The sequence below is a fragment of the Monodon monoceros genome, unplaced genomic scaffold (genome assembly GCF_005190385.1).
Source record: "Monodon monoceros isolate NGI ecotype Baffin Bay Population unplaced genomic scaffold, NGI_Narwhal_1 Super_Scaffold_18, whole genome shotgun sequence".
Lineage (NCBI taxonomy): Eukaryota > Metazoa > Chordata > Mammalia > Artiodactyla > Monodontidae > Monodon > Monodon monoceros.
In genome coordinates, this window is record NW_021703774.1 from 75,155,480 (window position 1) to 75,179,908 (window position 24,429).

Below are 24,429 nucleotides of genomic sequence, written 5' to 3' on the forward strand. Positions count from 1 at the left end.
AACTGAAATTGTATCAGGTATCTTTTCCTACCACAACACTATGAGACTAGATATCAATTACAGGAAAAGATCTGTAAAAAATGCAAACACACAGAGGCTAAACAATACAGTATTTAATAACGAACTGATCACTGACGAAATCAAAGAGGAAATAAAAAAATACTTAGAAACAGCTGACAATGGAGACACGACGACCCAAAACCTATGGGATGCAGCAAAAGCAGTTCTAAGAGGGAAGTTTATAGCAATACAATCCTACCTTAAGAAACAGGAAACATCTCGAATAAACAATCTAACCTTGCACCTAAAGCAATTAGAGAAAGAAGAACAAAAAAACCCCAAAGTTACCAGAAGGAAAGAAATCATAAAAATCAGATCAGAAAGAAATGAAAGAGAAATGAAGGAAATGATAGCAAAGATCAATAAAACTAAAAGCTGGTTCTTTGAGAAGATAAACAAAATTGATAAACCATTAGCCAGACTCATCAAGAAAAAAAGGGAGAAGACTCAAATCAATAGAATTACAAATGAAAAAGGAGAAGTAACAGCTGACACTGCAGAAATACAAAAGATCATGAGATTACTACAAGCAGCTCTATGCCAATAAAATGGACAACCTGGAAGGAATGGACAAATTCTTAGAAATGCATAACCTACCAAGACGGAATCAGGAAAAAATAGAAAATCTGAACAGACTGATCACAAGCACTGAAATTGAAACTGTGATTAAAAATCTTCCAACAAACAAAAGCCCAGGACCAGATGGCTTCACAGGCGAATTGTATCAAACATTTAGAGAAGAGCTAACACCTATCCGTCTCAAACTCTTCCAAAATATAGCAGAGGGAGGTACACTCCCAAACTCATTCTACGAGTCCACCATCACCTTGATACCAAAACCAAACAAGGATGTCACAAAGAAAGAAAACTACAGGCCAATATCACTGATGAACATAGATGCAAAAATCCTCAATAAAATACTAGCAAACAGAATCCAACAGCACATTAAAAGGATCATACACCATGATCAAGTGGGGTTTATTCCAGGAATGCAAGGATTCTTCAATATACACAAATCATTCAACGTGATACACCATATTAACCAATTGAAGGACAAGAACCATATGGTCATCTCAATAGATGCAGAGAAAGCTTTCGACAAAATTCAACACCCATTTATTTAAACCCTGCAGAAAGTAGGCATAGAGGGAACTTTCCTCAACATAATAAAGGCCATATATGACAAACCCACAGCCAACATTGTCCTCAATGGTGAAAAACTGAATGCATTTCCACTAAGATCAGGAACAAGACAAGGTTGCCCACTCTCACCACTCTTATTCAACATAGTGTTGGAAGTTTTAGCCCCAGCAATCAGAGAAGAAAAGGAAATAAAAGGAATCCAAATCGGAAAAGAAGAAGTAAAGCCGTCACTGTTTGCAGATGACATGATCCTATACATAAAGAATCCTAAAGATGCTACCAGAAAACTACTAGACTAATCAATGAATTGGGTAAAGTAGCAGGATACAAAATTAATGCACAGAAATCTCTGGCATTCCTATACACTAATGATGAAAAATCTGAAAGTGAAATCAAGAAAACACTCCCATTTACCATTGCAGCAAAAAGAATAAAATATCTAGGAATAAACCTACCTAAGGAGACAAAAGACCTGTATGCAGAAAATTATAAGACACTGATGAAGGAAATTAAAGATGATACAAATAGATGGAGAGATATACCATGTTCTTGGATTGGAAGAATCAACATTGTGAAAATGACTCTACTACCCAAAGCAATCTACAGATTCAATTCAATCCCTATCAAACTACCACTGGCATTTTTCACAGAACTAGAACAAAAAACTTCACAATTTGTATGGAAACACAAAAGACCCTGAATAGCCAAAGCAATTTTGAGAATGAAAAATGGAGCTGGAGGAATTAGGCTCCCTGACTTCGGACTATACTACAAAGCTACAGTAATCAAGACAGTATGGTACTGGCACAAAAACAGAAAGATAGATCAATGGAACAGGATAGAAAGCCCAGAGATAAACCCACGCACACATGGTCACCTTATCTTTGATAAAGGAGGCAGGAATGTACACCGGAGAAAGGACAGCCTATTCAATACTTGGTGCTGGGAAAGCTGGACAGCTACACGTAAAAGTATGAGATTAGATCACTCCCTAACACCATACACAAAAATAAGCTCAAAATGGATTAAAGACCTAAATGTAAGGCCAGAAACTATCAAACTCTTAGAGGAAAACATAGGCAGAACACTCTATGACATAAATCACAGCAAGATCCTTTTTGACCCATCTCCTAGAGAAATGGAAATAAAAATAAATAAAACAAAAATAAACAAATGGGACCTAATGAAACTTCAAAGCTTTTGCACAGCAAAGGAAACCATAAACAACCAAAGACAACCCTCAGAATGGGAGAAAATATTTGCAAATGAAGCAACTGACACAGGATTAATCTCCAAAATGTATAAGCAGGTCATGCAGCTCAATAACAAAAAAACAAACAACCCAATCCCAAAATGGGCAGAAGACCTAAATAGACATTTCTCCAAAGAAGACCTAAATAGACATTTCTCCAAGGAAGATATACAGACTGCCAACAAACACATGAAAGAATGCTCAACATCATTAATCATTAGAGAAATGCAAATCAAAACTACAGTGAGATATCATCTCACACCGTTCAGAATGGCCATGATCAAAAAATCTAGAAACAATAAGTGCTGGAGAGGGTGTGGAGAAAAGGGAACACTCTTGCACTGCTGGTGGGAATGTGAATTGGTACAGCCACTATGGAGAACAGTATGGAGGTTCCTTAAAAACTACAAATAGAGCTACCATATGACCCAGCAATCCCACTACTGGACATATACCCTGAGAAAGCCATAATTCCAAAAGAGTCATGTACCAAAATGTTCATTGTAGCTCTATTTACAATAGCCCGGAGATGGAAACAACCTAAGTGTCCACCATTGGATGAATGGATAAAGATGTGGCACATATATACAATGGAATATTACTCAGCCATAAAAAGAAACAAAATTGAGCTATTTGTAATGAGGTGGATGGAACTAGAGTCTGTCATACAGAGTGAAGTAAGTCAGAAAGAGAAAGACAAATAGTGTATGCTAACACATATATATGGAATTTAAGAAAAAAAAGTGTCATGAAGAACCTAGGGGTAAGACAGGAAAAAAGACACAGACCTACCAGAGAATGGACTTGACGATATGGGGAGGGGGAAGGGTAAGCTGTGACAAAGCAAGAGACAGGCATGGACATACATACACTACCAAACGTAAAATAGATAGCTAGTGGGAAGCAGCCGCATAGCACAGGGAGATCAGCTCGGTGCTTTGTGACCACCTAGAGGGGTGGGATAGGGAGGGTGGGAAGGAGGGAGACGCAAGAGGGAAGAGATATGGGAACATATGTGTATATATAACTGATTCACTTTGTTATAAAGCAGAAATTAACACACCATTGTAAAGCAAATATACTCCAATAAAGATTAAAAAAAAAAAAAAAGAATCCGTCTCCCAGTGCAGGGGACACAGGTTCGATCCCATGTCCGGGAAGAACCCACATGTCACAGAGCAACTTAGCCCGTGCGCCACAACTACAGAGCCTGCGCTCTAGAGCCTGCAAGCCACAAGCACTGAGCCTGCGTGCCACAACAACTTAAGTCCACGCGCCTAGAGCCTGTGCTCCACAGCAAGAGAAGCCACCGCAATGAGAAGCCTGGTGACGGCAACGAAGAGTAACCCCCACTCGCCGCAACTAGAGAAAGCCCCCGCGCAAAGCAGTGAAGACCCAACACAACCAAAAATAAATAAATATTTTGAAATAAATGTATCTGCAAAGAATTTGTAACCAACTTGTACAAAGAACTCTTACAGGGGCTTCCCTGGTGGCGCAGTGGTTGAGAGTCCGCCTACCGATGCAGGTGACACGGGTTCTTGCCCGGCCCGGGAAGATACCACATGCCGCGGAGCGGCTGGGCCCGTGAGCCGCGTCCGGAGACTGCGCGTCCGGAGCCTGCGCGTCCGGAGCCTGTGCTCCACAATGGGAGAGGCCACAACAGTGAGAGGCCCGTGTACAGCAAAAAAAAAAAAAAAAAGAACTCTTACAACTCAATAATAAGACCACTCAGCTTTTAAAAAACAGGCTAAACGTTTTCACAAACACTTTGCAAAGAAGATATACAAATGGCCAAGAAATTAAATGGAAAGACGTTCAACATCATAAGTCATCAGGGAAATTCAAATCAAAAACACCATGAGATAATATCACACACCCACAAGAATGACTAACAGTACCAAGTGCTGAGAGGCTATGAAGCTACTGGAGCTTTTATATATTGCAGGTGAGTGTATAAAATGGCACCTCTTTTGAAAACTTTTTGGCAGTTGCAACTAAAGTTAAACATAAACCTACCCTATGACCAAGCAATTGCACTCTTAGGCACACAAGGAAAATGAGAGCAGACGTCCACAAAAAAAGACTTGTTCAAGAATAAAACACCTTCATTACACCAAAAAGTGGAAATAATCCAAATATTCATCAATAGGAGAATGCATAAACAAATTATAGATTCATACAAATAAAAAGAGCAACCTACTGATACAGGCAACTACCTGGATAAATCTTAAAAACACTACATTGTGTAACGATTCCAAGCACAGAGAGTATATACTATGTAATTCTATTTATATGAAGCTTGAGAACAAATAAAAGCATCAGATGTTAACTAGACTTATTTTGGTTATCATTTCACAATATACAAATATGCAGATGCACAAGTGTTGTACACCTGAAACTAATATGTTACATGTCAATTATACCTCAGTAATAAAAAACAAACAAAAACAAAAGGAAACAATGTTTACCTCTGGAGGTGGATATTGGCTGGGAATGTGCACAAGAAAACTCTCTGTATGACACCTCTGCTCCACATCCATCATTACAGTCATTCTACCTCTGAACCATACCTAGAATCATCTTCTTCTCATGATCTCCACTGTCCCCACCCTAGGACAAGTCTCAACTGTCTCTGATGTGCAGGCCACAAGAAGGACCCTGTGCCTGAAGACTGAATGGGAGGACAAGAGCCCCCAGAGACTCATCAGATATGAGTGCTGTTCTCAATGTGAATGAGCCATTACCACAAAACTTCCATTCCTACTGATCCAGAATTTTAACTGATTTTCTTTTGAGCTTCGTTTGGTTTTTACAATATTTCCAGTGCCTTAACCATAAAAAATGACATTGGTTCTATGGGAAAATGTATTCTGATTTTCAACAATTGTTAAAATTGATTAACTTTTTAGAACCCAGTCATTTCTTCATTGGAGATTTTCCTCTTGTTTTTATGGTATTTTTAAGTATCTCTAAATCTTTTTAATGGGTTTATATTCTGTATTTCCAATCATCTTTGAAAATCACGAGGGGCAGGCTCTTCCATTACTTGTGTTTGTGTGTTAGAGCATGGCATGCAGCACTGGATGCACAGGAAGCACAGCTGAAATGGAGCAGGACCCTATGACCATAGTCCTCCCCCCACCCCCCATGTCCTCTGCCTGCCTTTTGTCTGTAGAAAAACTTTAGTCAAAGTTGAGCCTGTATATACTCACTTGCAAATTTGCAGTTAGCCTAAACAGAGAAAATTTGAGTCAAGGTTTAAAACATTTTACAAGTAATTTAAAAACAACATAAAACATATTTGCCAAGTGTAAAAGTAATTACAAAACACAAAGTAGTAGAGCATTAAAATTACATTTTACAATATTAAGTTTTAAAAGTAATTCTTGTATTGTTCTGAAATTGTAAAACCGATTCAGTAGGGAGAGATTAATATTCAGTTTATAAAAGTATTCATCAGTTTTCCCATAACTAGGCATCTCTAGTACATTCAGAGTTATCCAAGTAAATCATTTATAAGTTAAAATTCCCATATGTAAAATGGTTGCATTAAAACAGTCTTTTCAGAATTTTATTTTTAAAGGTATTATTATAGTATAAGTTCACATTTATAACTGAAAATCTTTTTTCTTAATTTATTTATTTTTGGCTGCATTGGGTCTTTGTTGCTGCACGTGGGCTTTCACTAGGTGCAATGAGTGGGGGCTACACTTCGTTGTGGTGCGCTGGCTTCTCATTACGGTGGCTTCTCTTGTTGTGGAGCACGGGCTCTAGGTGCGTGGGCTTCAGTAGTTGTGGCACGTGGTCTCAGTAGTTGTGGATTGCGGGCTCTAGAACACAGGCTCGGTACTTGTGGCGCACGGACTTAGTTGCTCCGCAGCATGTGGGATCTTCCCGGACCAGGGCTCGAACCTGTGTCCCTTGCACTGGCAGGTGGATTCTTAACCACTGCACCACCAGGGAAGCCCTATAACTGAAAACTTTTATGAAAGATATCAGTCTTTAAAAAGTTACAAGTCCAAAGAATGTTGATACTAATATTAATTAGGGTTGTCTAAACAGCTGTAAAAAGCAAAATTAAAAACTCAATAGCACAAACAAAATAGCAATTTACTTATCTCTCATGTAAGAGTCCAAGATTAATAGAACCAGATTAGAAGGTCCAGGCATTTAGGGCCGCAATCTGATGGTGGACCTACTCCAATACATAGTTCCCAAAGGTCTCTCTGGTTATCATTATTCTAGACTACAGGAAAGAAGAGTGACCAGAAGTCCAGGGAAAACCATTGCCTTTTAAATGGGTTAGACAGAACTTAGTGAGAACTTAGTCATATGGCCACGTGCAGCTGCAACGGAAACTGGGAAATACTGTTGCTATTTGGGCAGCCCCATCCCAGCTACAGTCCTATAATGCTGTAATAGGAGGAAAACAGATTTTAATGAAGAGCTAGCATTGTCTGACACCCCTCTAGCCACTAGAATTCTGTGTTCATCCTTCTCCTGATATGCTCATCCCCACCCCAAGGGAGACAACTCCAAATTCCATCCAGGTGCTGCATCCAGCTCAAATTCTGGGATCTCTGGGTGACTTGCAATCATCTCCCTCAGACTCAGATTTGGCTTTTTGTGGTCCAGCAACTCATTAACTCAAAGGAAGTCACTAACTTCTCCAACACCCAATAAACCATGGTCTAATGGAAACAGGATGATTATATGAGAACTTCTTGTTCTTTAGTATTCGGTGGCCCTTCCACTGCCATAAATCTTGGGGAGGGATAAGACAAGAGATTAATATTTTTGAAATCTGAAGGGAGATGCGTTTAGGCAACTGGAAAAAACAAAACAAAACAAACCCCTGCTATTTCTTTCTAAGAGAAAGCAGCATTAGACAGAAGAAAAGATATTTGGTGACAAATGACATTCTATTTCATGGTATTTGATGGTGAGGACACTAGTTAAATAAGGGATTTCTGGAGCAAAGTGACAAGAGAATCCAGAACAAAAGTAAATAGTAGCTTTTTTTTTTTTTAAAGAAAAATACGAACTTTTTCATTAGCTTGTCTTAAGATGACTATTGAGAGATTAATGACATTTTGATAAGAACCATATCAAAAAGACAGAACCACATCAAAAAAAACCACTTTAATTACTGAGAAATATATATAACTCCATCCTTAAGCTTCTTTCCCTTTATTCTCCCATTAGGGTATGTTGATGTCCTGTATTCCCCACTGTGTGTGCATGTGTGTGTGTGTGTTCATATAATTCAGACCACATTTTGAGCAGGAGTCTTACTGATGGAGCCAAATGATTTCCAAAACCAAAGATCTATTTTTATTTTTATTTTTTTAATTTTTTTTTTTTGCGGTACGCTGGCCTCTCACTGTTGTGGCCTCTCCCGTTGCGGAGCACAGGCTCTGGACGCGCAGGCTCAGCAGCCATGGCTCACGGGCCCAGCCGCTCCGCGGCATCTGAGATCTTCCCGGACCGGGGCACGAACCCATGTCCCCTGCATCGGCAGGCGGACTCTCAACAACTGCGCCACCAGGGAAGCCCCCAAAGATCTATTTTTAAACATATTTTAAAGTAGTTGAAATAAGGAAAGCTATGCTCAGCTAAAAGCAGTTCAGCTACAGTGTAAACTGTAAAGGCAGGAGTTAAGCAAAGGATAAGGATGCAATAGAGAGATGAGAAATGGACAAAGGACTTGTGGATAAATAAGATGTAAATATATCCTCATAAAGGAGAAGTATATATAGTGTTTGAAGCCAAGGCCTGAAGCCAGATTGTCAGGTGTACCTCCCTGCCTTTTCACTTACTTGCAGAAGAAATGTTTGATAGTACTTTCTTCATGGGATTGCTGAGAGGAATTCCTCTGTCCCTTCCTATTCTGCCTTTCGCACCATTAAAAGGTAAACCCTTGAGAAATAACCATTGGTCTGGGAAGGATATTTCTGGGGTGAGGTCAGTAAGTCAAACCCAGGGCTGGGGACTTCCCTGGTGGCACAGTGGTTAAGAATCTGCCTGCCAATGCAGGGGACATGGGTTCAAGCCCTGGTCCAGGAGGATCCCACATGCCGCAGAGCAACTAAGCCCATGCACTACAACTACTGAGCCTGTGCTCTAGAACCCATGAGCCACAACTACTGAGCCCACGTGCCCCAACTACTGAAGCTTGCGTGCCTAGAGCCCATGCTCCGCCACAAAGAGAAGCCACCACAATGAGAAGACCACACCACAACAAAGAGTAGCCCCTGCTCACCACAACTAGAGAAAGCCCTCACACAGCAACAAAGACCCAATGCAGCCAAAAAGAAATTATTTAATTAATTAATTAAAAAAAAAACAACCCAGGGCTGGCATTATTGGCAATAAATCACCTTCAGCAAAGTTGACTCAGGCATTAGTAAAAGTGAAACTGATAGGTGGTGTTTTGGGGGGCTCCAAGGAGCTCCAGTCCTTTACGTCTCAACGCAGAAAGAATTCAGTGAGAGGTAAAGTGATCGATAAGAAGTGATTTATTAGAATAGGATGCTTATAAAGCTTATAAGCGGGCAGGCCAGAGGGGGCCATGCCCTGAGAATTTAGTAGGCTACAGTTTTATAATCAAAGGAAAAGTAGGGAGGGGGAAAAGACCACCTTGCTCCTCATTCTTTAGTAGACATCACGCTTGCATCATCAGCTCCTCCTCCAGGCTGGGCAGGGGAGTTTTCTTGTCCCTATATGGTCAAGCTCTGACTGTCGTGGCACTATGGAAAAATTATTTCAGGTCTCGGTACGATGAGTGTCTTTCATTTTGAAATGTCATCTTTCCATAAATTATTGTTTTTTAAGTGTGCAGAGAGCATGTCCTAGGGGTCATTAACTTACTGAGCTCACTGGGCAGGATGTGGGTCTCATACCACCACTGTTTTATTGTTTTGCGACATGTTTTGTCTTATGCTTCTGCTGCATGGATTTTGTTGCTAAACAGGCCTGCTTGGTTTTGTGGTTAAGCAAACCTGCTTTCTTGAATGATCATTAACTTACAGGGGTCACCCATACTTTTTTCTTTACTTACAATCCCCTAGTGGGGTTAACTATTTAATTAACTAATTTGTCCCTTTACTCTGTCCCTAACATAAGGGGCACAAAGATGCATAGCATCAGGCACAACGCGTACCTCTCCCAGAACTCCTTACACCTGTCAAAACAGATTCCTGGATTGAATGAGCCCTGATTCTGACCCAATGTGTGAAATCTTATATCCATTACATTGGTCTTTCATGCATGATTTTGTATTTGAAGAATTTGTTACATTTTAAAAGTGTAATCACACGGGTAGCTGTGTGTTTGTAATCACACAGGTAGCTTTGTGAGGAAAGCACTTTTTACAGTATTTTTATTTTTTTGAAATTATCTGTTTGTGTTTCAGTCTTCTCTACTAAACTATAAGCTCCTCTAAGTAGGAAACTTAATCCCCTCACTCCCCACTGTACCCCAGCACCCAGCTCAGCGCATGGGTATTTTAAAGTAAATTTCTTCCCATAGCACGGAACCAAAGATCCGATTTGTGGGGTTGGGGGTTGGCTTGGAGAAGTGGACGAGGGGCCGGGATGTGTTCTGACAGATCTCCTGAAAGACAGATGTTCTCCGCTTAAGCTTTTGAGCAAGACTTGCTTCGGGGTCGTTGGTGACAGTTTCCCTTCACCAGTAGGAGTCTGTCACTGTAAGACAACACCAGGAAGTTAAAAGTGAATGGGAAGGGCGGGTGATGGAGATTCCGGCCCCTAGGGTCTCCCCTGAGAGTAGCTGAGAGCGCGGGCAACTGCAGGTGAAAAACAGAGAGGGCGTAGGGTTAATTATTTCTGCCCAGAGCAGGTTTGGCCCACGTTTTCTCCCCTCTGTGGGGTAATGGGTGCTGCGGAGTGGTCGGTGTGTTGGCTGAAAGGAGGTGGAGCTGAACAGCCCCTCCACATTGGCTATTGCTGCTGTTTGTACTTTGTTGCTTTACATTTCTTTGCAAAGAGCTGAAAGTGCAGTGCCCTCCAGATCGCAGCTGAAGGATCTGCCAGTGTTGGGGCAAAGGCAGCGAGGTCGGGCACCGCAGCAGAGCTCTCAGCTCTGGGTCTTCCAGGCACAGGGCTCACCCATCCAAGGTGTAGTAGTTCCCGGTGGTCCACGAGGACACTGGAATCTGGGTTCCCCAAAGGCACCTGCTGCTGCAGAATTTATCTAAATGCCACGTTCAAGCTCTTCTTTGAAAGGTGTTAACTGATGTGTGCTTTCTGTCTTTTGTCATCCTTTCTTTAGGACAGGTTACACTGACTCAGCCCGGTGACGATCTCTGGAGACCATGACCAAGAAAAGAATCGCTGTGATTGGGGGAGGAGTGAGTGGGCTCACGTCTATCAAGTGCTGCCTGGAAGAAGGCTTGGAGCCCGTCTGCTTTGAAGGGACTGATGACATCGGAGGGCTGTGGAGGTTTCAGGTAAATCTGGTTCCTTAATACCTGGAACTCTCGCCGTAACTAGGTGCATAAGATATTTTACCTCGTGTCAGGAAGTATGATGGGCTTCACAGTGATTAGACCTGCCAGACTTCAACCTGCTGACCTCCTCTCAGCAGCCATCACCTCAGGTTCTATGCAGGTCCTCTTTCCCTACGCTGGCAGCAAAATGGGACGCAGGTATCACTCGTTTTTTCCTTCACTGATGTCTGTGAAAATGGCACAGAGATCATTTTCATTTACAGATCTTCCTTGATTTACAATGAGGTTACATCTTGATAAGCCCATCGTAAATTGAAAATATCCTGTTACAAATGTGTTTAATACACCTAATCTACCTAACACCATAGCTGAGCCTAGGCTACCTTAAACGTGCTCAAAACACTTACATTAGCCTACAGTCAGGCAAAATCATCTCACACAAAGCCTATTTTATAATGAAGTGTCGAATAGCTCATGTAATTTATTGAATGCTGTATTGAACATGAAAAACAGAATGGTTGTTTGGGCGCAGAATGGTTGTAAGTCTATCAGTTGTTTACCCTCCTGATCCTTCCAGCTGACTGGAAGCTGCCACTGCCCAGCATCACCAGAGTATGTTACAAAATATCGCTAACCCAAGAAAAGATCAAAATTCAAAATTCGAAGTGTGGTTTCTATGGAATGTGTATTGCTTTTGAACCATTGTAAAGTCAAAAAATCACAAGTTGGGCACTGTCTGTAATGAGTTTTGCCGCTATCCATAAAAGGGTAACAATCTTGGTATGGGGCTGTAGCAGAATGGCAGACATGTAAAGTGGTTGCTCTTGGTCTGCGTTCATCGGTAAGTGATCTAGAATACTGCTAAGAACTCCTTCCAGGAATCCCCCTTTTCAATCTCTTCTAACCTTACTGTTTTTTTTTTCTTTTCTTTCTTACCTTCCTTCCTTCGTTGCTTCCTTCCTTCTTTACTTTAAACAATTCTCTAATGATTCTAGTGCTTGAATAGGATATAAAACCTGGCTGCCTTCCTTGCTTTGCACTTTTCCTTCACTTGAGAAATCAAAGCAGTAGTCCTGTCTTCAGAGAAGGGCAGAGGGCACCTGCAACTGGGTTTTCTTGTCCTTGCACAGACTCAGTTTTAAAGTTGAGCTGCTTTAATATGCACACCGAGCCCTGCAACTTGTTACTAACAGTTAAGGTATCTTCTTACTTAAATGATAGTTAAGCTTATTATATGTCAAAGAATATCACCCTCCTTAACTGATCTCCAAAGCAACATCCATTGGGTTTGCTTCTCAACTCACTTTTTAAGCCAGTGAATGGTATTAAGGTGTCCAGGTTTGTTTCATATGTCGCAAAACGAACACGGTGCTGGCCAGCTACTTAAAAGTGGTTCCATTCGTTCATAGCATTCCTTAGTAGAACAGCAGTACAGTTGTTTTGCATCCGGGCTCCGTCTTGGGGACTAACTCTATTTGACAATCGTCCCTATTCGGATCTAGGGTGGATACTCCTTAGCACACCATGCATGCCTCGGTCATAGTCAGTCTTGGGCATGGCTGAAAAGACTGTTAATAAATATTTTGTAATCAATAGGAAATTTTACTTTTGAAATCCAGCCACAGCATGGTGTAGACGTTAAGAGCACGTCTGGGTTCAAATCCTACTGTGCCCTTGGGGAAAACCATTAACCCTCTCTGTACCTCTGTGTTGTCATCTTTAAGAAGGAGATACTACTGGCACCCACTTCATAGAGTTACTGTGGGGATTAAGTGAATGAATACTTACGTCATCACTAATAACAGTGGCACAATAATTGCTAAACATCAGTTATTATTCAGTAGGCCTAGAGTGTGGCCCACACATTTGGTGTGTGGTAAGCATCCTAGCCAGGTCTGGCAACTACTGACCAGGCATGAAATTAGTGAAGGGTCCACCATCCTACCTGATTATCAGGTTTTATTTCCAAAGTGGTTTAAACCTCCTCTCTGTTAAAGACCCAATTTGGAGTGTTTTCTGATTATACTCTTGGCAAAATTTCAGCACCTTATAAACTGCTTTCTTGAAAATAAATAAGCTATATTTCATCATAATGCTCTGACTGCTGTTAAGACACCACATCTGTGTCTATTACATTATATACAACATACATATATTTTACATATATTATAAATGCACACACAAACACCACTATATTTCTAGAGCCACGGGGGATGCCTGGCATATATTAGGCACCAAATATATTTACATTTTATAAATGAATCCTAGAGAAGCAAAATATCTTGGGTGACTGCTTAGAATGCTTGTGGAAATAGAGACCTTCATTCTCACATATTCCACAGTTACACAGTTGTGGAGCCTGAGGTATTATAAACATCCATTAATTGCAGATTAAACATGTTTTACATGCTGATGCTGGTTTCCTCAAGAATTGCCTCAGATCTGCTTTTCTGTGACCCCCTTGCTTGTTATTTGGAGCCTTCCTCTCCCCCATCTTACGCCCCCTAAATTTTCTGTAATGCATTGGGGGTTTCATATATAGGATCGTCCCCAGCACTTTGGAATTCCACCATTGCTACCGGGTGTCCAGTAAGCCACTGGCAACTCAGGGCTTCCATTTTCTCTTTCTTGTAACAGGTCTCAGGGACTCAATATAAATTTCTTTCTTCTTGATCTCCTCATTAAAGTTAGACCAGACTGATGGTGAAAAGTCAGTAGAAATGTGAGACATATCACTTTAATTTTCATACTACAATATTACTTTATGAACGAAATAGCTTAAAATGATAAATCCCTTATGAAATGCTGAGGTTTTAAGAAGTATGTAATGCTGGAAAATAATTTTTAATATTCTTTAGTCAATCTGAATTTTTAAAATCCTTAAAGCATACCAAAGCAGTGCTTCTCCAACTTTAATGTGCACATGAATCACTGGAGCTTTTGCTGAAGTGTACATTCCGATTCATTAATCTGGGGTGGTGCCAAGATTCTATATTTCAGGTAAAGCCCCAGGTGATGTTGATGCTGCTGATCTGATAACTACAGTTCACGTAGTGAGGTTCTAAAGTGTATATGTGATACAAAGATAGCACATGGATACAATATAATGTAAAATGAGGCATATTTAGTACATTTTAATTTAAAATATAAAATTAAGTAATAAACACCCTTAGATGAACGGGTGTTTTTAATTCTTAAATATATCAAACCGCCCCCCAAAAGACAACTGAATGGATACAAAAATACTTAAAAAGGGTAACTGTAGAGCAGTGGCTGTCAGCTTTGGCTGCAACACTGAACAATCACTTGGGGAACTTTAACAAACTTTAACAAATAATGATATCAGTCCATCCAGATTCTGGTTTTATTGGCCTGGGTGCCAATAAAGGTCTCCACAAGTTATTTCTAAAGCGCAGCCAACATAGAAACCTTTGCCCTTCAGCTTTTACCCCAGGTTTCCCAGGTGATTAATGAGGATGACATTGCATCTTTAAAACAAAATCGATAACAGTTCATTGAACAAACATTTCTGAAGCTCAGACTGTGTTAGACGGTGTGGAGATACAGAGTTATATAACCTCCTGCCACTGCCCTCAGGCATTCTGCAGTTTAGCTAAGGATGTATGGAGAAAGGACTTCTGAGGTGGATGGGATAAACTCTGGTGCCCTGAGCTTTCCGGGGCCACCACACGACCTCTTACCAGCAGATCTCAACCTTGTCTACACATTAGACAAGAAGCAATTAAAACAGGGTCTCTGGGAATAGGGACCAGGCATTAGTATTTTAGAGTTCCCCAGGCAAGTCCAGTGTGAAGACAACGCTGAGAACAGTCCTAAAACAGCTCTGTCCCTCAGGATTCTGAGAGCCTGTCAAAGGAACAGAAGATCCACACTGTTCTCACTCCTCCCACTGAAGGGGAGTCATTTTTCTCCTTTCTTCTGCCCTTACTATTGCCTCCAATCCCTTCAGTTCCAATTACACTACCCTACGTCCCTGGTTCTCTCTTTTCTCATATGAACTTCCTACTCAATGAGAATAATGTGCTTAGGCAGGAAATACAATCAAGGTACATCTCTAGAGGGCAGATTATTCACTGATGGTAGGAAATACTAAAGTGCAGGAGCAGAAGCTTCTTTTAACACTCACTGACCCAGTACTGCTCTGCCCTCACTCTCTTTTATATAGCAGTGAGTTGACAGTGATGAACCCTACGTAGGGTCCAATCAGGTGTTTAGAAGGGCTTGAAGGTTTTTGTTGACACACAATAACACTTTGTTGTCTTAGTTGCTTGAAAAAGAATACAAATATATGATTATTGTCACAGGGGTAAGATCTGTGATTCATTTAGCTCAGTCATCCCAACACACCTGCTGTGGAAAGCATGGCTCTACTCCTTGTACTAAACTTTGAACCCTTGGAAAACAGGGACAGACTTGTATTTTTTAGCATTAATATAGTGTTTTTATTACAGAGAGACTTCAGAAATATCTACTGAATGAATGAATGAAGTCGAATTTAAAAGTTAGGAATGTGTCTACCCTTGCCCCCTCAAACATTTTGGTTCCAAAAGGACCCTACCACTCATTAATTTAATTTTTTTTTAAAAAAAACGTGCTATATACAAACAACATGTTTAAATAAACTTTGAATTTTAGAACTGTGTTAGATTTACAGAATCATTAGGAAGATAGTACAGAGTTCCCATATACCCCATGCCCAGATATTATTAACATCTTACATTAGTATGATACATTTGTCCTAATTAATGAACCAGTACTGATACATTATTATAAATTGAAGTCCATGTTTTATTCAGATTTACTTAGGTTTTTCTCCTAATGGCCTTTTCCTGTTCCAGGTGCTTCCATCCAGAACACCACAATGCATGTAGTTGTCATGTCTCCTTAGGCTCCTCTTGGCTGTGACAATTTCTCAGACTTGTTTTTGATGACCCTGACAGGTTTGAGGATTACTGGTTAGGTATTTTATAGAATGTCCCTCAACTGGGATTTGCCTGATGTTTTCATCATGGTTAGACTGGAGTTATGAATTTTGGGGAGGAAGGCCTTAGAGGTAAAGTGCTATTCTTATCACATCCTATCAATGGTACATACTATCAAACTTATCACAATTGATTGATGTTAACCTTGCCGACCTGGCTTGAGATGCTGTTTATCAGGGTTTGCCACTGTAAAGTTGCTCCTTTTTTTCTCCCTTGTCATACTATACTCTTTGCAAGAAAGTCACTATGCACAGTCCACACTTAAGGTCAAAGTTGGCTATTCTAAGCCTCTTTTCTTTCCACATAAATTTTAGAATCAGTTTGTCAATATCTACAAAATAGCTAGCTGGGATGTTGATTGGGATTGCGTTGAATCTACAAATCAAGTTGGGAAAACTGACATCTTAACAATACTGAGTCTTCCAATCTATGAGCACAGCATATCTTTCCATTTATTTATATCTTTGATTTCCTTCTTCTGTGTTTTATGGTATCTGCATATAAGTCTCATACATATTTTGTTAGATTTTTCCTAAGCACTTAATTTGGGGGGTGTTATTATAAATGGTACTGTATTTCAAAGTCCAATTTTTCATTTCTGGTATATGGGAAAGTAAGTGACTCTTGTATATTAACCTTGTATCCTGCAACACTACTATAATTGCTTATTACTTTCAGGAATATTTTTTTTAATTCTTTTTAATTCTTTGGGATTTTCTACAGTCATATCATCTGTGAATAAAAATCATTTTATTTATTCCTTCCAAGGCTGTATACTTTTATTTCCATTTCTTATCTTATTATATTAGTTAGCAATTCTAGTACAGTGTTGAATAGAAGTGGTAAGAGAGGCTGTCCTTAACTTGTTCTCAATTTTATGGGGAAATTGTCCATTTTCTCGCTATAAAGTACGTTGTTAGCTGCAGGTATTTTGTAGATGTTCTTTATCAAATTGAAGATATTTCCCTCTATTCCTAGTTTGCTGAAGGTTTTTAACATGAAGGTGTAGTATAAACAACATTTCTACAAAAATAAAAGAAAAAATCATACCTCCTTAATAAATCAATTTGTTTTTCCTACTTTCAAGTTTTATTGATTTAAAATAAATAAAATATACTCGTATAACAGGGGAGACATTATACAATGTGTAATTATATAAATATGGGTAGACATAGGTATACAGTTGCCCTAGGCATACATAATATTATATACTCGGTGGTTAGAATGTGACTTGCATTTTGTCATATTACTTTTTCCACTTAAAGTTATATCATAGGCCATTTTCAATGTTTCTACACAGATTTCAAAATCATTGTTTTAAGTATCTCCAAATTCAATCTCTATAATTCACTCATTAATTCATTTCAAAGCATTTATTAAGCATCCACTATATATGAAGTACTGTTTTGATGATAGAGCTACAAAAAATAAGACACAAATCCTACTTTTGGGTACCTCATAGTCATCGAAACAAATGCAGAATATTGTGTGTTCTAAGTTGCCTTGATGGCAATATGAGCGGAGAGCTTTGGCAGCTTGGAGGTTGAATGGGGCATTTAACTCAGTGGAGAGGACAAGGAATATTTCTCCAAAGAAGTGACATTTGATGTAACTCTTGAATGATAGGAATTTTCCAAATGAAGAAGCTGTACTGTAGTGTTACAAAAGTTTAAAGTTGTGAAAGAGTCTGGAATGTTTCAACAACAATTTAATGACTCAGAAGCTTGAAGTTAACTGAGGAGAGCACTAAATGAAGATAAAAAGGTAGATTGGGATAGATTGTGAAATATGCTGAGTTTCAAAATAAGAAATTTGCTTTTCCAAATGGAATCAGTTGAAGCCATTAAGCAGTGGGGTGACAGGATCTGCTTTGAATTTAGCAGGATACTTAAGGAGTGGTGTAGAAGGTAAATTCTGCATCATATTGAGATACCATAATTTACTAAACCCTTTTCCTATTGGGGGAGGGGAGCATTTTAAGTGGTTTCTAATTAATAGATATTTTAAATACTATAAAATGAATATCTCTATGCATTTGGTTTTATATTATTTTGCAATTTTCCTTACCACAAATTTTTGTGAATACGATTAAAATATCTTATTCAACTGTTTTTAAATGAACTTTGATGTATTTCATTAGTTTGTTATGCATTATGTAAATTTACTTCCTTTTTCTATATGTACCTTTCTCAATATAATTCAACATACATCTATTAAGTATCTACTAAGGGCTATTTATAATTTTATATGCTGTGGGGAAGATCATGCATACAAGTCAAGGGGCCTACAATCTAGCTGGGGAGATAAAGAATAGACTCCAAGACATTATGGAGGTCTTTGAATCCTAAGCTGAAAAATATACACTAGAGAAAATGGGGCAGCATCCAAAATTTTAATTAGGGAAGAGATACAACCATACCCTAGAAAGAACACTTTGGTTGAAATAGGTAGGATAGATTGGAAGAGACCTGTGGAAACGTTATTAGCAGCCAAAGGGAATGAGATCTTGAAGTATGGGGCAGAGAAATGGGAATGATCTATTCAGGATTCTGAAATTGAAAAATTCTTCTCTAAAAATGGGAGGAAAATCATCTCTAATGTGGGCAAAGCCAGTGAACACTCTCCTTTGTGGCCATTTAATGTTCAATAATAGCCAGCATCCAAATATCTATTCCTGGAATAAAAAGAGAAGAGGGGGCCCAAATTGGTTAAGGTAATTTTCCATAATCAAAACAATCTTTAAAAAATATAATAGAGTTGAAAAGTCATGGTTTGTGATATCTCAGTGACAGACTAATATAACAATCTGGGTAGATACTGCTTTATTTTATGTGATCACTACAACAACCCCATGAGGTAGTTAGTAGAAGTTTTTGAGGAAGCAAAGAAGTTAACCTTGATGGGGAAAGAACAGTGAACTGGGGTTTGGTATCAGCTAGAGCAATGCTTCTCTGCTTTCAGATGCATCTGAAACACTTGAGGATCTTGTTAAAAGGCAGATTCCGATTCAGTAGGTCTGGGATGGGGCCTAAGATTCTGCATTTCTAACAATCTTCCAAGTAATGCCCCTGCTGCTAGTCCACAGATCCTACTTTAGGTAGCAAGGATCTGGAGCAGTGGTTCTCAAAATTACAGTGAATTTTCTTGGGCATTAAATGGTTCTGAGACCAATTCCAATGTGTGTGTGCGTGTGCGTGGGTGGCGGGTGGTCCCCAGACACCAGCAAACAATTCTCAAACACTAGCAGGATGTCCAAGAATTCAACTCAATTGTGATCCCTATCTACACAGAGACAGCATCAGATTCCACAGATTGAGGGCTCAGTCCTACAAGACTTCACCCTCGTCTCCACTTCAGACACCAGTCATAAGCCCTGGTTATTACCTGGGCTTCTGAACAACCACCTACAGATTGGAGGTTCCAACGACCCCCTCCTGGGATTTGGACTTCAGTTGCCATTCTCAAGTCCAGGTTGTTACCTATACTTCTGACCAACTGAGTATAAATCAGAAATTCCCATGAACCCCTCCCACATTGGGTTTGATTAATTTGCTAGAGCAGCTACAGAATACAGGAAACCCATTTACTCACTAGGCAACTGGTTTGTTATAAAAGAATATAATTTAGGAAAAGGCAAATGAAAGAGACACATAGGGAAAAGGACACTGAGCTTCCATGCCCTCTCCAGGCACACCGCTCTCCCCTAGTCTCTTCGGTTCACCATCCTGGGAGCTCCCTGAACCCCACTCTTTTGGGTTTTTATGGAGACTTTATGACATAGGCATGATTGATTAAATCATTGGGCATTGGCTATTGATTCAACTTCCAGCCCCTGTCGCCTCCCCAGAGGTCAGGGGATAGGCAACTGAAAGTTACAAACCTCTAATCACAGTGTTTGCTCCATTGGTAACCAGCCCACAACCTTAGTTGCTTTCTAAAGGTCACCATATTAACATAACAAAAGACACTTGGTATCACTCTCAACAGTTAGGAAATTAGGAGAGTATTGGGAGCTCTGAGCCAGGAACTGTGGAAAAAGACCATATATGAGAATATATTTTGACCATCAGGATAACCAAATATATATTTCTTATAAATCACAATATTGCAGCATTTAGCTTATTTCATTTTTATGTTATAAATAATGCTGTCATTCACATCCTTTAACATAAATCTTTGTCTACAATGCTGAATCTTTCTTTAAAAGGCTAAGTTGCAAGGGTTTCATATACTTGTCACATTGCTGTCCAGAAAACATTGTACTAAGATCTCATTTCACCTCATTTTTGCTAACACTGAGTGACTGTCTTTTAATTTAGTAAAAACGAGGTAAAATGGGAACACATAGTGGACAGGATGTAAGTTAGTACAGTGTTTCCTGGAGAACAATGTGGCAAGTGTATGAAACTCTTGAAACTTCCCAAGGCTTTGAAATACATATACTTTTTAAAAGACTATTACTCAGATGGGCAGTTCTCACTTGGAGTCTTATGTCATAGCAATAAGGTGACAGCTGGGACTGGACGTGTGCTATGACCTCCCTGCTCACATATTTAGAATGTCAACTGGGATAACTAGACCTTCTGGGGGCTGGCTGCACATCCCTCTATCCCAAACATGCTCTTCATGTGGCTAGCTCGGGCTTCCTCACAGGATGGTGGTCTCAGGGTAGCTGGACTTCTTACGTGGCTGCTGACTTCCACCACAGCAAGCTTTCTAAGAGACCCAGACAGAAGCTGCAAGACTACCTATCACTTAGTCTTGGAAGCCATTCAGTATCATTCCAATTGCATGCTGTTGGTCAAAAGCAAGCCATGAAGACAACTTAGATTCAAGGGGAAGAGACTGCACGAGGGCACAAATACTGGGAGATGTGAAGGGCTGTGGGGAGGGGACTTTTTTAACTGACATTTCTTTCAGAAAACTTTTTCAAATGTTTGTTGGCTGTTTATAAACCATGATGTTAATTCTCAAGTTGCTATGAATGCTTTTTATTTACTGCAGGAAGAACCTGAAGAAGGAAGGGCCAGTATTTACAAGTCAGTGGTCATCAACACTTCTAAGGAGATGATGTGCTTCAGTGACTATCCCGTCCCAGATCACTATCCTAACTTCATGCACAACTCCCAGGTCCTGGAGTATTTCAGGATGTATGCCAATGAATTTGACCTTCTAAAGTACATTCGATTTAAGGTAGGGAATTTCGTGGGTACCTCTGTGTTCTGAGTTTCAAGTAAGTGAATAACTGGTCTTATTTACCAGTGCTTATGTATAGATTGGTTTGATATGCTCATGTATCTATCCTATCCAGACAGATTCTACTCTATGTCTTCTCTATGTCTGAAAATATTCATGGAAAGGTCCCTCTTCTATGTATTTTGACTGCAGATCCAGGAAGCCCCCTTCATTTCATTGCCTTCATTCTATATCATTTGATTACAATAAAACAATGAGGGGAACTGACAGGTATGGGAACTTTAAAACCTTCTGTTTCCACAACTTGCTGCTTAGCCCTTTTATACTTTCTGAAGTACTTTCCAGTGCATTATTTATGTGACCACAACAACCCAGTGAAGTAGGTATTGAAGTTATGAGGAAGCAAATAAGCTAACTCTGGCGTAGAGGGAGGAACACTGAATTGGGAAGCAAAAACTTGAGTTCTAGTCTTTGCTCTACCACTAATCAACTTGTGACTTCAGACAAGTAAGTTCTTCAACGTTGATGTATCTTAAGTTTATTTGTAAAACAAGATTATTTTACTAGATCACTTCACGGGTTCTTTCCTGCTGTAAAGTCTTCTGTGATATTCCTATCATTCTAAACCATGACCATAAAAGAATCAATACTTCTGACAGCTGGCAAAAAGCCCAAATCTTCTACCTTCTGATCATTCTACTAAATCATGCCTTTTTCTGTTTAATGACAAAATTAAAATGGCAATATCCAGTGACGACTTCCAAAGTCAATCATTTACAGCCTAGTGGTCCTTCTCTTCACTTCTTTAAACACTTATTGAACAGGTTTGTTACCATACTAAGCAGTGAAGACAGAAAAAAAAAACAAAAAAACAGTGATTTCATGGTCTAGTTAAGGAGATAGAAAAATGAAGAGAAATTTCATTGTAAACATAATTATAAAAATAAAGAGTTAGAGTGATAAATGCCACTGAAATCTATACATTGCAGCTCAGAGGAGGGACACAGCCCATCAGGGCATGAGGCATCAGACACCAGGGAAGTTTTCTTAGAGGAGATAATACCAAGCTAAATGTTGAAGGGTGAGTTTCTCCAAATGAAGAAAGAGTAAAAGGATTATTCAGGCAGAAGCACCAGCCTGTGTAAAAGTAAGAACATGATAGAGAGGAACTATAAGTAGTATAGGATGTCTCACATATACAAGAGGGGTATCTCTATTAGTCAACCAAGACATTAGGGTCATAAACCCTAGAAGCACAGGAACACATTTTTAATGTTTCCTTAACCTGGGTAGAGTAACCTATATTTATTATTATTTTTTAAAGCTAAAAATTGTGCCACTGACTATCCCACCTCACACCTTCTTTCTTTATAGTTACTTGTAAAATGGGCATTTATGGGAGTCAGAGAGATTCATTTACATAAAATATGAGTCACTGAGATGTTTCTCTACTCTATTAGGAAAGGGAGCCCTCTAGCTCAGTCACAAGTTTAAGGCCAGACAGTGAGAACGGGACTTGAGGTAAGAAGGCATCAGAGGGTCTCAGGATGTCTCGGGGTATGGGGAGGAATAGGCATTTCGTGCATGGAGTGTCTCAGAAGCACAAGAGAAGCCCAAACTTTATTCGAGTATCACATTGCCCTAGGTATGGTCCACGAGAACTAGTAATTTGCACTTTTCTAGAAGCAGAGGAAAGTGCAACATTAGTCTGCCAACTCTGTTTTATTTAGCTTGCCTCATGGAAGTTTTCTCACTCTGACCACAGCCCCAAACAAAAAAGTTCTGATTTGTGGAGTACGAAAGTCAAATACCCCTGCATGAGGCCTGTTATGTGGTAGCAGCCCTTTGTTTACCCTCTGCAAGGAGAGTCCTGTCAAGGAAGGTGTCCACTATTTAGGCTGTGGTTATAGTGCCCTGTGGCTACCCCTTTTCTTTACAGACCACCGTGTGCAGTGTGAAGAAGCAGCCTGATTTCTCCACTTCAGGCCAATGGGAGGTGGTCACGGAATCTGAAGGGAAAAAGGAGGTGAATGTCTTCGATGGAGTTATGGTTTGCACTGGCCATCACACCAATGCTCACTTACCCTTGGAAAGCTTCCCTGGTAAGTAGCCTACAAGGAAGGAAGACACTGGAACTATGCTTGTGACCTGATCCCTAAAGAATGGGAGGATTGTTGTCTGAGTGATTCCTACCTTGGGATGAAATAAGGCTTATCCTGATTCTGCATATTCTCCTGAAAGATGTTGGGGTAACTTGTATTAATGCTATTTAGGACGTAGAGATAACAGTAATTTCGGGGACTAGAGGAAAATTAGAAGGCTCTATATTTAGTTTTACAATAATTTTAGTTTTTTTAAGGATAAAAAGTTGATCTGCATTAGATTGAATGAGGCCTTTTTTCTTTTTAAATTTTTATTGGAGAATAGTTGATTTAAAATGTTGTGTTAGTTTCTGCTGTACAGCAAAGTGAATTAGTTATACATATACATATATCCACTCTTTTTTAGATTCTTTTCTCATATAGGTCATTACAGAGTACTAAGAAGAGTTCCCTGTGCTATACAGTAGGTACTTATCAGTTACCTATTTTATATATAGTAGTGTGTGTATATGTTAATCCCAGTCTACCAGTTTAGGTGTCCCCCCCCACCTTTCCCCCCTGGTAACCATAAGTTTGTTTTCTACCTCTGTGAGTCTATTTCTGTTTTGTAAATAAGTTCATTTGTACCATTTTTTTAGATTCCACATATAAGTGATATCATATATTTGTCTTCCTCTGACTTACTTCACTCAGTATGACAATCTCTAGGTCCATCCATGTTGCTGCAAATGACATTATTTTGTTCTTTTTTATCGCTGAGTAATATTCCATTGTATATATTTACCACATCTTCTTCAACCTGAATGAGGGCTTTTTTAGCAATCGAGGAAACAGAAATATTGAGTTTCTAAGGAAGAAAATAAAGCTTAAAGAAAGAGCTTAATTACAGTCTTTGACCTGGATTTTCATTCTTTGGGGAAAAAAGCACTCTATGTATACTTTAGCGTATACAAGAACATATATACTCCAATTGGAATGGAAGTAGGTATTTACAGATGATAAAAAGAGGGGGTGGGGGATGGGCAAAATAGGTGAAGAGGATTAAGAGATACAAGCTACCAGTTATAAAATAAATCAGTCACCTGGTTGTAATATACAGCACAAGGAATATAGACAAAATACTGTAATATTATAATAACTTTGTATGTTGCATAATCTATATAAATATCAAGTTACTATGTTGTACATCAGAAACTGATA

General features: G+C 39.4%; 1 protein-coding gene across 8 annotated transcripts in view; it reads left to right on the forward strand.

Annotated features, from left to right (window-relative positions):
* Window positions 1-9,496: 9,496 nt before the first annotated feature.
* LOC114898406 (dimethylaniline monooxygenase [N-oxide-forming] 5) overlaps window positions 9,497-24,429 on the forward strand; it is a 30,151-nt gene continuing 15,218 nt past the window's right edge. For 7 of the 8 annotated variants that reach the window (XR_003794355.1, XR_003794356.1, XR_003794357.1 and 4 more), the window contains exons 1-4: window positions 9,497-10,596; window positions 10,751-10,928; window positions 20,936-21,124; window positions 23,067-23,229. Coding sequence is in view for 3 of the 8 variants with exons in the window: in XM_029227842.1 (XP_029083675.1) it covers window positions 10,794-10,928; window positions 20,936-21,124; window positions 23,067-23,229 (487 nt within the window). In the remaining 5 variants the exon portion in view is untranslated. The remainder of the gene's footprint in view (window positions 10,597-10,750; window positions 10,929-20,935; window positions 21,125-23,066; window positions 23,230-24,429) is intronic. The other variant, XM_029227843.1, reaches the window with a different exon arrangement.